Genomic DNA, 16490 nt, shown 5'->3' with positions numbered 1-16490 from the left:
CATCCTTTGGGGTACCTGCTTTGCTGTTGGCTTATACCCTCTGTCTCAATCAGTAAACAGTTTTCTTACTGTTGTGATCCAGGTCAGCCTCTTTCAGGGCTCCAGAAGGCCCTTCCAGCCTGCTCTGCTTCGAGCCACCGAGGTAACCCACTGGGGATAGGGAGCTGATCGAGGAGGAGGAGGAGGAACACAGACTTCTCTCTGAGCCAAAAGATTCTGGCCGCACAAAAGGTAATCCGTCACGTGAACCGGATTGGCTAGCAGAAGCTACCTCCTTGATTTCTGGAAAGGGCAAGTAAGCACAATCTAAGGTCAGATAGCAATATTGGTCTTTGAGGAAACAATCGTAACCGTCTCTCTTGCCTTCACTCAAACATCCACTACGGATATATTTTCTCAAAATCACTTTATTGTGCAGATTCTCCTTGAGAGCCTTTTGCATGGCGCCTGCCATGGATGCAGGGAGCAGATCATAAAACAAATAATATTGTCAGCGGATGCATTAGCGAAGCCAGGAGAGACATCTACGATGTTTTGATCATCGTGACCGGTATTGTGCTTTAATGACAGTCGCTTCTGATAAAAGTGTCTGCAAAATGGCTAAATAGTAGAAGTGTTTTACCTCTTCCCATCCATACATAATTGATGGCTCTGTTGTTGATGGCTGCATCGCTGGGCAGGATGTCCATAAAACGCTTGTTTCCAATACCCATGAACACCCTCTCCTGCATACGCAACTCTGGAGACAGAAGAACAAATTTGAATCTAAGATGGACTTGTTCAATCTTGAAGTTTTCTTTCAGACTCAAATTTTGTATCCTGCTGTCCAACATTATGTTCACCTCCTCCTCACTTCTGTTATACATTGTGTGTGTGCGTGTGCATGTGCATGTGTGCGGGTCGGTGTGACCATACCTCTGTTATGTAGCGCCTGTTCCCAGAGGATGCGTGTGAGGTCCTTGGTCCAGGCCTCCTTCACCTCCCTGCAGGTGGCCTGGAGGGTGTAGGTGTCCTGGCTCTTCCTCCGTCGGAACCAGATCTCGAAACACAGGCCGCTGCAGCCACTGTTATGGGTCATGCCAAGGTCTGACGTCTAAGGAGAAAGTTGCACAAAAGAATATGGAAAATGCATATGTCTGGGCTACACACTATGCTATCTTCATCACTTCTAAGGACTTCAATATTTACTGTAGATATGGCAAGTGATTCATTTACACTTATCCCACACATGAGGAGAATTCTTATCTTCTAAAGGTGAATGGAAATTATTGATAAATATCCCCTGTGTAGGAGTGTGAACAAGTTTGATTCTATAGAAATGTTTTGTCAAGGCAGATGGAAGTTTGGAAAAGTCTTTCAAGTTCAAATGATGGCCGGAGGATGAATATGGAAACATGGTAGAGCAATAAACATGGATGTGTGTTATATCTTGTCATCAGTGGGGAAAATACTGGAATGGTCTAAAGCGTGGGTTGTGCCGTTGTACCATCAATCAAATTGATCAGAAAAGACAACTCAGTCATGCATTTAAACTGGCAAGTTTGAACTGGCATGTCCCAACCGCCCTTAAATAAGGAGAACTTAAACTAACCGTCTTAAAAGTTAGGTCAGGCTTGTATGGTCGAAACATATAAAAACCTCAATGTTAGCATCTGAGTTTCATCAGATGTAAATGTCTCATACCGTTTCTTAAGAAGTTAAACATGTGGAAACATGTTGCAAGTAGGCGAATGAGTCAAGGTTTTCACCTTAAAGGACTGCTTGTAGATGTACACATCGTTCCCCACACCCGTTTTCTTCGTCTTGCTAAAGAGGAGGAGGTCTCGGAAGAGAAAAACATGCCGGAAACATTTCTTCTTCCGGAAAGTCACCAGGAACTCATCCTGCCGAATCAGCTGCCCCTGTTCCTTCAAGTTCACCTACGAGAGTAGGAATATAAGTTGTGTTGTGCGATAAAACTAGAAACACAATCAAAGCATAATTCAACATGATTCAACATTCAACAGTCACAATTCAGAAGAAAACCGCAGCTTCCATTGAACATCTGTGGTTTTCACACATCCCTTCCACCCCACCCTTACACTCCCTTTTAGTTCCCTTTAACAAAAAAAGGCACTTCTCATGGTCTCCTCACATCACAGCTGTGGATATCGTCCATGGCCAGCAGGTCGTTGCCATGGCGAAGCTGGAAGTGGATGACCTCCAGGGCGGCGGAGAGCTCCGCCCTCTCACGGGCGTGTCCCGGGCCACACTCCATGGCCACGTCCTGCAGCAGCAGGCTGTACTTGCTGATCCTCTGCACGGGCTTCAGCAGGTACGACCACAGGTCCATCTTGTCCCCCAGCTCCAGCTGCTTTTGCTGAGGGGTTGAACAGTTATTTTGATTATTCCCCAGCAGTGGTCATTTCCAGCAATCAGAGAAGAGCAAGGAGGAAGATTATGAGCACTGATGATAGATTGGAGAGGCATATATAGATGTAGCAGTATTCAAATTTCTTATAAGGATATATATAATACAATACATCGGAGCAGTATAGTCTACTCTACACAATCTATTTTGTGTAGAGTCAATCTATTTGTCCATCTTACATGTTTGGCTGGCAGATGGGATTTGCCGAGGAGGACTGATCCATGGTGATTGGTTGTTCTTACCTTGAAGAAGTCCTGGCCACGGTGGACCAGCAGAGCGTCAGAACGGGGTTTGTTCTTGCTGTACAGCGCATACAAAGCAAAGTTCTCTCTCTGAAATCAGAGGGGGGAAAAAAAATTATATTATAGTTCCATTGACACAGACGACTGCTGTGCATACCACCATACTACTGTAACCTAATGCTACACTTTTCTGATGTATATTTTAGAATCCAAAAAAGTATTATGAACCCTTTTAAATTATATAATCACCCACATTATTCTTATATTAAACGTTATTATCTGATCTGTTGTGGGTTCTTTACGTGTCGCAAGAAGCAGCGGCCCACACGCAGGGGATCCTCGGCGCAGCCCTCCAGCTCCCTGAGGAAGGTGTGGCGGTGGAAGTCGTGCAGCTTCTCCAGGTTCCCGAAGATGACCCCCCTCTGGCCCCGTAGGTCCTGGGGCACGTCGGCCCGCTCCAGCTCGGGGAAGTAGTGCTCCCCCACGTAGCCCAGTGCTCGCACGTACTCCCTCTCGGTGCACAGCAGCTCCTCAAGGATCTTCCGCAGCTTCCTGTTAGGGACGGAGAGAGAGAGAGAGAGAGAGAGAGAGAGAGAGAGAGAGGCCCGTGAGAGGGGGGCTCTGAGGGTCCTGTTTGCTCAGGATTAGGTCTGGTCAACGTCCAGCGGGGCTTCAGAATTTCTGCCAAATTTCCTTTGAAAAACGCTTAATATTCCCCTTTGAAGTCCTACTGAACTTTTGAGGGTTTAGTAGGAAGGTGGTCCCCGTAACACAAATAGTGTGATGAATTATGCAGCCACTTGACTCGAAAGTAGATATTGGCATAATCCAACTTTATTTATCTTGTAAGCAAAAAACACATCAAATACTCACAAAAGTTTGTTGGTCATTTGCTCTGCGGTGGGGCCAGTCAGGGGTTCCGTCCGGCCACTTGGTTCCAGCGGGTTTTGAGGCGCGACCATGGGGTCTGTCTTAGGTGGAGAACAACCCCTTCCTCCTTTACCCTCACTATCTGACTCAACGCGCAAGTCCCCTAAACAAAAACTATGATGAGAAGCAATAGATGTGGAAGTGTGCAACGGCAGCACACTGGGACCCAGAGTCTGTCTCCTCATTTGGACGTTGATCCCGGCATCAAAAGGGGAGGGGGGGCTGGGGAAAGATGTCAGACTGGGGTTCACGCACGAGCCCTCGCTTAGAGACCGCCCCAGCCCCTGGTGACTGGGCGACTCTTCCCCCTGACCGAAGGAGTCCACCCTCCTCAGATCCATGTCGCTGTGGTGCTCCTTCTGCCTCCGTCTGTTTGCTACGTGACACCCTGGCAACGCCCCGCTCAGACGACTCACAGCGCCCGTCACGACCTCATCCTTCACCGCCGCGCCCGGGAGCCCCGGGCATGGATCAGGGGTCGACTGGGGGTAAGGACACTGGGCGGCGCACGCCTTTCCTCCATGCTCACCCTCGCAGCCCTTCTTCTTCTTCTTCTTCACCCTCCCCTGGTCCCCGTCTGGGTTATTGACCTCTGTAGAATAGGTTGGTGACCCCCGGGTCAGAAGGCCTCTAGCCTCCCCCAATTTTCTCCTCTTCTCCACGTCCTCCATCTCCTCTTCTTCACCCTTGCTCTCCTCCTCCTTCCGCTCCTGCACCCCCAGCTCCCCTTGGGAGGCGGTGGCTGGAACCGCCTGGTTCTGGTTGTCAGGGACACACTTCATCTTCCCTCTCTCCCCCAGACGCTGCCTGATTTTCTGGCATTGGACCCAGGCAGCATTCCACGCCCGGAGCACCCCGGAGGCCCTGGGGCCGAGGGCGAGGGCCTGTGTTTTCACAGCCTGGAAGTGCGGGGAGGATAATTCTGCAGATAATCTCTCCTCATATTTATTGAGTGTGCTTCGAGTGGCCTCAGTGAGGTAACACTCCCCCTCTACCTGCTCCAGATAAGGAACGCATTCTTCAGCCATAGCCGAGGCCTAGAGAGAGAGAGAGAGAGAGAGAGAGAGAGAGAGAGAGAGAGAGAGTCGGGAGTCGGGAGAGGGGAGAGACTCTTTCAACTTTTGAAGGCAGCAGACATTGAATTGATTGAATGCAGAGATTTGGAAGCATACTAATATGTCTGGGTGGGAGCCAAAGCAAAAACATTCCAATATCTACATGGTCTGTTTCCTTGTCTTGTTTTGGTGTGTTTTCCTGTGTTTCCCGTTTTACTTTGGTACCTCGGTCTTGTTTCTCCCCATGTCCTGTCAAGTTTCCCTCCAGTGTGACTAGTGCTCCCTCCCCTAATGTGTTTCAACTGTTCCTCGTTGCGTGCCCTGTGTTTGTTATTTAAGCCCTTACTTTTCCTTTGTTCCTTGTCGGATCATGTTAATGTTCTGGATGTGTTCTCGGTGTTCCTTGCCTTTTGCGCTAATAAATTATCTATTGTCTGCTATTGGGTCCTACCTGCCTGCCTGCCACCCGCTAACCGTGAAAATCGACATGTTGTTCCAGTTCACAAAGCAGCACGGGGCATTGCCTCTTCAATGTGGTCCGTGTTGTCCACCAACCTGTTCACAGAAGCGGTGCAGTTGCGTGAGGACGTCAAGCTCCTTGCGCTTTGGCTCCGCCCGAAGTAGAAGGTCGTCCATGTTGGATTTGAAAGTGCTGACCACGGTCCGAAACACGACCGTGGCCGGGCTGGGGGTGCTGGTGTCCACAATGTTCTGCGCCTCCAGCATGAGAGCCATCGCTGCCTGCTTCTTCTCCTATGAGATACAGGCATACAGTAGATAGATCAGATCGCATTTGCTCCCTGCTCCTTCTTATATAGACTTGAAGAACACAATGATTTACCGTATATTTTTTATGTACTTATTACTGTCCTGTACTTTTGATGTGAGACCCACATTTACCATCTGGGATTATATAGTTTATTGTAATCATTTTAAGAACAGCAACAATACACTACACCGCATTTCTCAGCTGCATGTCACCCATGTTTGAAGAAAATACACAAGTTTTTTTTCATGAAGATACTAACAACATATTGTTGAGCCAACACCATATATAATGTATGCTTTATAATGTGTTTTATATAATGTATTCTACATAATGTATTCTATGTAATGTATGCTATAGAATGTGTTTTATATAAGGTATTCTATATAATGTATGCTATATTATGAATGCTATATAATGAATGCTATATAATGTTTTCTTAATTGTATTCTATATATCGTATGCTATATAACATATTCTATATAATGTATTCTATATTGAGTATCTCTACCATGGCCTGTGTGAGGAAGGCGTTGAGGTGCTGCAGGGCCGTCTCAGAGTCCTTCAGGGTGTCTAGTGTTGTGTTGTCCTTTAACGTCTGTTCCCCTTCCCTATTGAACCATATCCCAGCCTACAACACACACAGGGAGAAATTATTAACAAAAAACTTGTGTACAATACATACGGTTCATTGCTTGACTCAAATGATCAAGGGCCTTCTTGAATACTTCTATTTAGTCAGTTGGTAGATATTGTTTTGCAAAACCGCATAAAGTGAATACACATGCACGTCATTCGGGAGCAGTTCGGGGTTAGACTGCTTGCCCAAAGATCACCACAGATTGGGCATCCAGTAATCGAACTAAGGACCTTTTGACTGTAAGTCAAGACAGACAAACTACTACACTGCCCCATAGAACACTTGTAAAAGTAAAAGTGTGAAAAGTGCGACGGTCCATAACCCCCACAAGTACCGCGTTGATGTGGCCCTCCACTTCCCGTAGCCTGAAGAGATGCTGCAGGTGCTGCAGCGACTCGTTCGAGCGCATCACCAAAGTATGGAGCTTCTCCTCCAACTGGTTGTACAGGCTGGTGACGGCCTCCACTGCATCTCTGGATGGGCAGGAGCACAACAGCAGCAACATCATGGTTATGTGGTTGTATGATGTTTAAGCTTTACAGTGTGAATGCTATCAATGGCCCGCTGGTGGCTTGCTATGTCTTTGGGAACCAGCGCCCCGGACGGCATCCTTATCAGCGCCTGGTTTACCCTTTTGGAATGTATACCTGAATCTCTAGCGCAGCTGTGTTATAGCATGGAGCCGACTGTTAACATTTCACTGGATTGTATGTACAGTATGTGACAAATAATCAATCTGAATCTGAAACACAATCCAGCTTGCCCCCCCCTCCCCCCCACTCCCCTGACATGAACCGACACCCTAAATTCATTCAAGCATGTGCTTTGGAAAACAACGCCCCTCTCCCTCTCTCTGAAAGGAACTTTGTCAATGCAAACAATGCAAACGTGGATTTTTTAAATTCCAAAATCACCTACAAACTGTCTAATCCGTCAGTGCAGACATGTTCATGTTGAGTGTGTTGGTGTGCATGATGGGTGGTCTGTGTACCTGCTGTCATCTGACTGCTGGAAGCGGAGGTCTTCTCTCCTGAATCGGGCAAGGATGGCTCCTCCTTCTCTCTGCAGAGAGACCAGCCGGCTGTTTTCCAGCACTTCCTTCATTGAGGTTCTCTGTTCCTGTATGCATTGTTGCACCTCCTGCAGGACACACGCCCACGTGCACACACACACACACACACACACACACACACACACACACACACACACACACACACACACACACACACACACACCCACACACAAACACACACACACACACACACGCACACACACACACACATACATAATGTAAGGCATAAGTCCCATTAGTGAAGGTAACAAACTAGACATGGTAAGCTTGGAAACGTACCTGTGCGGTGTCCATAGTTTTGGTTTCATCAACTTTCTTGATGGCCTTTTGAAGCAAACTGTCAGCCCCTTGCAGGTCAGTCGTGAAGGACACCAGCCTCTGGGATAAAGTAGGTTCAGAGCAGGTTAGTCAAATGGAGGGGAAGGAAAATATGTTCTATGGATATACTTGACAGCAGAACGATTTACACATTCCCTGATGTATGAGCAACATGCCATTTATATTCTATGACTAACTGTTCGGTAAACATTGTACCTAAAATTCATTTCACCGGGCTGATCCTTGCTTCACTCAACTATTGAATACGGTTAGGGTTAGGGTAAGGGCGGTGTAGGAACTTGTGTGTTACTTAATTTCTTAAATCTCGAAAGAGTATTTCTCTATGGACTTGTCCTGAAAGAGTGGTTTCCACATGCCTTCCAAGGAAACTGAGGCTAACAAATCATAAGCTACATTGCTTGGTGAGTCATTGACAAATGATTTCCCAATCTTCCTTCCCCAATCTTGAAAGCGGATTTGACACCTGGTGGAGCTGTAGCCAATCGGTATGGCTGTAGGCAAAGGTCCCGCCCAGGTCAGAGGTCAACTGGGGAGCCTCCACTATCTTGTTGAGTGCTTTTAAAGAGGTCACCACATCCATCTGACACACATAGACAAAGACAAGGAAAAAAGTATTAATCAATATGCAGTGAGAAGAAGAATAAAATGTAAATGTGCTACAAATATGAAAAAGGTAATGCTATGAATTTGTTTTCCCCACCTGTAATCCCGGCTGTCTCTCAGGGCGGGGGACGGTGTCTTTATCCACTAGTATCAGAATACTATGGACTGCGTGGAGAGCTTGCTCCTGCCACATGAACCAAGGGGTTGGATTAGCAAGACATGCATGAGAAAACATACATTTTATGTATTGTTTTCTTTTAATTTTTCGTGGACGATACTCCTCCATATTGAAGAACTCCATGGAGTTGCGGTACTATGAAATCCTAACTCAACATTATTATACTGTAACATAGGCGAATGAGAACTTAGTTTTGCCATGTTTGGCATTAGAAACGCTGTAGCAGTATAACAAAAATTGTCATAACTTATTCCCTAACAATTATTGAGAAAGCATTATACCAACCTAACATTACTATTCCTACATGCTTCCAAAATGTAGGCCGATGTGATGTGACGTGTTGATGTACAAGCCCTCACCGCGACCTACCCCTTAGGTCACTTTGTATAAAAGTCTGCTCAAATAAATATGGCTGATTGTTGGCTCCCCCTTGTGGCACTACGAAACCTCCCCATGCCAGAAAAGTTGTAACCATTGTTTTTCTTTCTTTCTGTTTGTGTGCGCGTGTGTGCCTGATTATGTGCTTGCGTGTGTGTGTGTGTGTGTGTGTGTGTGTGTGTGCCTGTGTGTTTGTGTACTTAAAGGGGCAGAGAGAGAGAGAGACAGAAGAGAGCCATAGAAAAAGAAACAGAGAGACAGACGGACATAGCGAGAGAGAGACAGAGTGTTAAAGACAAAGAGAGACAAAGAGGCAGATAAAGAGAGACAGAGAGAGTGAGAGACAGAGAGACAGAGAGAGATAGACAGACAGAGAGAGTGAGACTGACAGAGCGAAAGCGAGAGACAAAGGGAGAGAGTGTGTGAGAGAGAGAGGGTGAATTTTTCTAACCTGGGCCATCAACAGGGCTTTGTAGAGGAGCGGTGGAGGTGGCCTCTTCCTGGCGTCGATCACAAGTGTCATGCCCAAATCTCGGACTTCTTTCCTGGGTACGAGTGGAAGCGTGTTAGCGAGCATGATGGCACGCGTTCACTTCGTCACAGGAGCCCTTATCTGATCAAGAGGCTTTTAGCCTCTCTCAGCTCCTTCACAGGTCATGTCTCTCCCTGCTCGCTTTCTGAAATGCTGACTTACTCACACACAGACACATGCACACACGCAGACAAACACAAACGCACACAGACACGGACACACTCACACACACACAAACCCATTCACACACGCAGACACATGCATGCACATACACAGACACATGCACTCACACGCACACATGCACTCACGCAGACACAAACACGCACACACATACACAATACTAGAGACACATGCACACCTGCAGACACAAAACCACACACACACTCACACACAAACACAAAAACACACACACACACACACACACACATGCAGGCCAGTACGCACACACAAACGCAAACACACTCACACACACAGACACATGTCCACAAGCAGACACATGCATGCACACACACACAATCACAGGCAGACACCTGCACACACGCAGACACAAAAACCCACTCACACACACACAGACACACGCAGACACATGCATGCACACACACACAATCACACACAGACATGCAAACACGCAGACACAAAAACACAATCACACACAGACACATGGAAACACGCAGACACAAAACCAAACACACACTCACACACACACACACACAAAAACACCCTCATACACACACACATGCAGGCACATGCAAACACACAAACACACATACACACGTCCACGCATACACACTATACACACACTAGGGTCACTCACACACACAGAGACACACTATCCTCTTCCACTCCTCCAAATTTCACTCAGACAATTTCACACACCCTTCTTAATGGCCTGGTGTTGGGTTACCAGTGCGTGAGTCCCAACGTGAAATGTCTAGCGGGGCGTCACATACCAGATAGTTGGCAGACTGCGTGGCTGCGGCCTACAGCCAGCTCATGTTATTGTGGGGAGGACGGGCTGTAACCACGGTGGGAAGAAGACTGCCAATTGGGGTTTATTGTTATGGCACCTTGAAGTGAGTAAGGTCCTTCACATGGTTAGGAGCTCCCTTTTACAGCACCTTGCATTTGCACTTGCAATGCAAGGTGCTGTAAAAGTGTATCGTAGTGGATTTTTAGGGGGTTAACATAGCTTTGACAATGCACTGATAGAATGTGGATGAAATTGTATTTGGCGCATCTAGATTGGATTTGACTGTATTGATAATAAGATAGTGCTTTAAAACTGTCAAATTGGGGCGGCAATGAAGGCAATGAATCTCCTCTAGAAAAAAAGGAAAGTCCCACATTCTGGGCCTTTAATACAGTATTAGGAGGCCCTCTAGTGGTTGAGAGATATATTAAATTTGGAAATCACATCCCAGTATTAGGTTTTTGAATCACGTATTTATCGGGAATGAAACCAATGATTGCATTTCTTTTACTTTATTGAGTACCAATTTGTCTTTGTCATTGACCTAACTGAATCACAACTCACATACTCAACCAACTCCTTAACCATCGCATATACCCCCTGACCTCTGAAATGGCCCCCTAAAGATCGAGTTAGACGGAAATTGAATTAACTTAGCAAGATAAGGAAGAAAAAAATATAAATAGACCCCCAACCCCAAGAAAGAAATTCCCAGAAGTTTAAATAACTCAAACAATCATCCAGGGGGTACCTTGGTATGAGGCTCATGTAGAGAATCAGCCTGCAGAGTTGCGGGGCTGAGGCCAGAGGCGCCGTCCACATGGCCCTGTCCCCGTGCACTTCTAGCACCGCGCGACCCGTCTTGTCCCGCCCTCCTGGAGATTGATATGACAGAGTCGCAGATTAGAAAAAAGAGAGTAGAAAGGTGCTATGGTGTGACTCTTTCGCCAGAATTTAATTAAGAATGATTTGGATAAGAATCATTTTATTTTCACTTTTATCAGAGTCAGCATCTAATCATGTGTTACTTTTAATTTCACATGTGTTGCTAGGCATTGGAAGTCTTAGATTTAGTTGGTCATACACAAAATGTATTGAATAAAATATAGTATCTGCAAGGCCAAGTTATCAAAGTCCAATGGCTAATGATAATCCTAACACTATTCGTTGTTGCAATAGCGATGTCAAAATGAAAAAAAACATGTGACAGACTGGTTGGCGGTACCTGGTAAACATATGGCGCCCAGTTGAAGAAGCCCCACAATGCTTCTCAGAGTGGCCTCCTGGCTCTGAGGAGCAGAGGGGACAGCAGGACAGACGGACGGCTGTGGTTCTCTAGGGGACGGCAGAGGCTTGTCTGTCTTGACGTCGTGGGGCTTTAAATATGATCCGTCTGTGTTGTTGTTTGACTGGAGGTCTGCAGGTCAAGGAGTTTCCACATGTTATTCCAAAGGTTAATGCACACTAAGCTAAAGAACTACAGAATGATTAAAAAACATGGGGCCCGGGGGGGGGTCATGTATCATGACCACTCCGGGACGTTTATGAGGATGTCTTCTGGCTGTGTGTGCTAGCGGACATTATTCTCCAGTGATCTTTGGCCTTCCCTCACACTAAAGGGGTTTCTTTCGCTGTAAATCGTTTGTATGAGTAGTCATCATAGTAGCAGTCAGTCTTATAGACAGACAGAAGAAATGCTTAGGGGCATAAAGAAATTCAGCCAGCCTTTAAAGCCTTGGACTTGTGTAAGAAAAACGACGACGTAGGGCCAGCCTACTAAGCCTGGCTTTGATTTCGGATGTCCTAATTGGTCTCTCTTTAGAGACAACAAAGCAGGCCTGTGTTCCCTCCAGTCGCTACTTTAATAGCCTGAGACAAGCATGTCTTCAGTCAGGATCTCTCCATGCCCTTCCCGGGACCCATGGGTACATGCCGATGGGTGTGCGTGTTGTGGAGAGGGTGTAGGGGTTGGGGTTGGGGGGGGAAAAGGCAGGGAGGCAGCCTTTCTTCCTGCCTGCTATGTTATGCTGTCTCTCTAGATTAGGATAGAAAAACCACAGCTTTCTCTTCATTTTTATATCCTGATAGATGCTGCGTTGACTTTTTTAGTGTGCCAACGCTATTTCTGTATTCTCTGTCGACAGAATGACGTGCGTAATGTTTATTGTTTAGCTCAGGAAGCCAAACAGCGGAAGAGGAAATTCCCTCTGGGGAATATCATACTCAGGCTCGACCCTCTACGCCCCCCTTCAAACGTCTCTCTAAAGAGCCTTTATGACCCTCCATGGAGAACCCCCCCAAGAGCCCTGGGGGTCATGGTCGAGGTTTCAATCAACTGTTAAGGGCTAGAAACCTTTTAATGTGACTAATGGGCCATAACCTTCAACTGGAGTTTTATGTGTGAATATTATGCTAACTTTTTGTGGCAGACTGTTAACAGAAAAATGCCATTGTTTGTCTGTATTTCAGCTTTCCTGTAAGAATAATTTATCTACTTTAAGTGTCATGCCATATCATCTCGGTGCTTACCCTTTTTGGGCGAATGACGTACTTCCTCTTTTTGAGTTGCCAGACTAAAGCCTGGGTTCTGCTTGTAATACATGATGCTTGGAATCATTTCAGGGCAAATGTCACTGTGACTCCTGTTGTTGAGCTTGTAGAGGATGGGACTCCCTTTGGGTGACTCGGACACCGTGGAGAGAGACCTTAGTTTGGCTTTGAATTTCACTGGTGGTTTCAGCACTTCTGCTTTGTGATGAGGGATGATGTTATCATCACATTTTTCCACAGGAGAGTCGTTGGCCTTTGTTTGACCTTTAGATCCATGGCCTTTTTGATGGTGGATAAGAATGTCTGTTTGTACTTTCTGGCGAGGAATTCCACCTGAGGCAAGTTTTGCATCCAATTGTAATTCTTTGGTCAGAGTTTCTGCTACCAAACGTCCGCTGGGTTCTTTAGCATGGGACTCAACGGTTTCAGGCATTCGACAACATGCCTTCTGTCGCTGGGGCTCCATATTTGGCTCATAGTCTTTACAGCAGTTCAACAAGTGTCCGGGATGATTGCCGTGAGTGACAAATCTACCATTGGGTCCAAAGTCTTCCGGGTTTTGAAAGCCAAACTCCTTCAGAGCGGCGAGCAGTTCTGCACTCCCTCTCTCAAACGCCACAGGGTTCTTCAGTGCCGCTGTGTAAGAATCCCTGTACCTACATTTCATCTCCTGTTCGGACATCTCATAGCCCAACCTCCTCTGGCTACAAGGTGGAAAGGCCCCTTCGCCGTACCGAAGGCTGCGTCCACCAGGGCCGCTGCCATTGGCGACCGGTACCGGCGGAGGTGGCCGAACGGGTTTGAATGAGATGGAACCGGGGGGGTTTGGGTGGTTGTCGAGTTTAGCCAAAGCCTCTTTGTCCTTGACCAGATCAACGAGGTCAACGTAGTCACCCTCTATCTCCCGATAGTTCTGGCAGTCCCAGGTATTGGGTGAAACCCAACCAATGGGCTTGGGTGAGGGTTTGGGGCAGGTTTTGGGAGCGGGCCTGTCATTGTGCACCTTGACCAGTTTGGAGGAGTCTTCTGGAATTCTCAGAGATGCTCTCATCCTGTCCCTCCTCGGTAGAAGCAAGCTCTCCATTGGCAAAGTGGAAGAGTTATAATGGGATGGAGCCAAAAGCCTCCTGGGCTCCGGAGGTGTGTCCCGAGCGAGCGGTAACGAGCTTGGCCCCGTGGGCTTAGGCTTTTCTATGAACTCCGGAATGGCAACTTTCGCCCAGGGCAACTTTATCACCCCTTGGTCTGTGGAGAGCAAGCAGCGCGTCAGAGGTGTGCCATGGCGCCCCTCATTGATGTCCCGCAGCCAATCCTCCGTGAAGATGCAGGGGTAGGAGGTCTCCAGTATGGGGGTCTCCTCCACCTCGCGACACCCTTCAGCGAGGAGGCTTTTGAGGACTATTCGTGCCGCTTGTTCCCCGAAGGGCTCCACCTGGAGGTAGAAGTCCGACGGCCGCAGGAGCAGAGGGTTCAGGGGAGCGAGGTGGATCACCGTTTGGTCATGCAGACACAGTGGCCAACCCTCATGGCAGAAAATTACATCCGAGTAGGCAGCCTTGGAAAAAAAGATATGAGAAGCACATGTTTCATTCGAAGGTAGTTCCAAGTTTATTTCATTCATTTTAAAGAGAGGTTTTCTGTATTTCCATTCTTGGAATGTTATGGTGTTCCATTTATTGTTTTTATCGCAAAAAAATACAAAGGCTAAAATATAACTCAAAAAGATGTGAAGGGAAATCTAGATCCTTTCTTAAAAAAAATTCTTCCTGCAATAAACTTACAAAAAGACTGACTTTTATTTATGTTGTTCTCTTTGTTCTCTACTTGAAATAGTTGCTTAACCTGAAATGCTTGCTCCCTAGCTGGGATGCTTGGCTAAACTACGACAAATAACACATAGATAATCACACACACATTTACTAGGCTACACATTTTTTACAATGTCCTCGATTTTTGTCAGGTTGCAGTCTCTGTGATCCCTTTTTCTCTCAAATAGCAGTATATTGGGAAAAAAATGCAGTATGGTGTAATTTTCATGGTTTATTTGATAACAATGCTTTGCTTAGAACAGAAAATAAACAACTAAGGACACTTTGTGGACGCATACCAATACATTCCAGTGTGTATATTCTCCTGTGAGGGTGGAGGTTAAACAAGTGGGCGTTGCACGTGTATATGCAGCACGCAGACTCACACATGCCGCCTGTTGCACACTCTCAAGGATGTGCTTGGAAGGGATCAGGAAGTCCAGCAGGCACTGCAAGGCGTCGCCGTGGTAACGCTCCTCGATGGTGCGGAAGAGCTGGCTGAGGACGATAGGCGCGGTGGCCTCGAAGGGAGGGAAGAGGGCTGACAGGGCGCTCTGGATGGATGAGTCCAGAGACTGTGGGTTCTAGAGGGAACCAGGGAAGAGAAACCTGCCATTAGACAGTTGGTCCGCAGGGTTGAATTGAACTATCGTTCTTTTTCTTCTTCTATTCCATTTTGTTTTAACTTAAAGGGGACATATTATGAAAACAACACTTTTCCTGGGATTTGGGGTGTTGTTTTGGGTCTCTGGTGCTCCCACATGCATACAAACTTTGAAAAAAGTCTGTACATGATTTTTTGAGTGAGATATGCATTTCTGGAAGTAACCCGCCTACAGTTACCAAACGAGCGAGTCAGTTCTGGCGCCCCCTCCTACATAGGAGGCGGGGCACAGTTGAATATTACCTCCCACTTCCCCCCTCCCCTCCAATCAGAGCATAGCTAAGTTTTTGTGGACCAGCGAACGAGCAGCTCCGGCGGGGGGGAACTCGGCGGCAACTCAGCCCCGGGAGTAAAATCCCTTTCTCTGCCGGCGGCACCGCAGGAGCTGCCGGACTGCCGCCGAAGCTTCGGTTGCAGTCCGGAGAAGGAGACATGGACTTTTCAGCTCCCGGAGGACAACCCCCGGAGCTCGGCGGCAGTTCGGCATCTCAGCGCCTGGAGTACAATCCCTTTCTCCTCCATGTCGCGGTTCATGGACTTCAGAGAGTCACGGCCAAAGTTCCTTTCCCCCAATTCTTCTCAACCATGGACGAGATATCCCCCACTACGGGTCTTAACTTGTTGTGAAAGTGCCAGAGACATTTATGATTCATAATATCATCCGAGGCGCACATAGCTTTTGGCCATGATATTAGATATAATATTACATAAATACCCATACATATTATTATTTTATTATATTATATAGATATAGAGCTCCAGGAGTCCGCAAACAACAACAATCCCTTCTCCTCCATGCTGTGGTTCATTCTGACAGCTCATTGGTCAATGGGCAGCAGCTCATTTGCATTAAAGCTACAGACACCAGAAACCGAGCATTCTGAAGGGACTGAAAAAGAGGGGAATAGCGCTAGGCGACATCTTTTTCCTAAAAGCTATTTCCAGCAAACAGCTTCAAAATCCTATTTTCTGGAACTCAAATACTATGTTTACTTGCTGTGAAAACGTCATAATTTGTCGCCTTTAATATTTGTAGTAGATTCATATAAAATGAAAATACCTGAATTGATCATACCTTTTAACATTTTATCTATAAACAATAAAGCTTACTTGTTACATTTAATTAATGCCTAAATGTAAGTAATAATGCAAAAAATATATCAGCAAGAATTTTAAATCAATGCATGTCAAATGCTACAATCTCTCCTGACTTCAGGCTGAAATTTGGCTTATTGGGAACAGGTATTTGATCTGTACCTCTTTGTTTGACTGTAGCTTTTGTTCGCCTCATTCTTTAAGAAAATAGAACTATGTCAAAATATATCTTAAAATCAAATGTAATTTAAAGGGAAA

The 16490-nt window shown here is 46.4% G+C and overlaps 1 protein-coding gene across 1 annotated transcript in view; it reads right to left on the bottom strand.

The window, feature by feature from the left end:
- quob (quattro b) overlaps positions 1-16490 on the bottom strand; it is a 29375-nt gene that overhangs the window by 2297 nt on the left and 10588 nt on the right. The window contains exons 2-21 of the mRNA XM_079748773.1: positions 14860-15057; positions 12645-14220; positions 11341-11532; positions 10867-10990; positions 9065-9158; positions 8155-8241; positions 7918-8034; positions 7395-7493; positions 7035-7183; positions 6378-6516; positions 5915-6034; positions 5193-5390; positions 3526-4619; positions 2955-3204; positions 2653-2742; positions 2135-2359; positions 1749-1919; positions 916-1093; positions 623-739; positions 70-282 (exon numbers count right to left, since the gene is read on the bottom strand). Of these exons, the coding sequence (XP_079604899.1) occupies positions 70-282; positions 623-739; positions 916-1093; positions 1749-1919; positions 2135-2359; positions 2653-2742; positions 2955-3204; positions 3526-4619; positions 5193-5390; positions 5915-6034; positions 6378-6516; positions 7035-7183; positions 7395-7493; positions 7918-8034; positions 8155-8241; positions 9065-9158; positions 10867-10990; positions 11341-11532; positions 12645-14220; positions 14860-15057 (5431 nt within the window). The remainder of the gene's footprint in view (positions 1-69; positions 283-622; positions 740-915; positions 1094-1748; positions 1920-2134; positions 2360-2652; positions 2743-2954; positions 3205-3525; positions 4620-5192; positions 5391-5914; positions 6035-6377; positions 6517-7034; positions 7184-7394; positions 7494-7917; positions 8035-8154; positions 8242-9064; positions 9159-10866; positions 10991-11340; positions 11533-12644; positions 14221-14859; positions 15058-16490) is intronic.

The sequence above is a fragment of the Pollachius pollachius genome (assembly GCF_949987615.1).
Source record: "Pollachius pollachius genome assembly, chromosome: 12".
In the NCBI taxonomy this organism is placed as follows: Eukaryota; Metazoa; Chordata; class Actinopteri; order Gadiformes; family Gadidae; genus Pollachius; species Pollachius pollachius.
The sequence above is the reverse complement of the archived record's forward strand: the minus strand, read 5'-3'. Positions and strand labels throughout refer to the sequence as shown.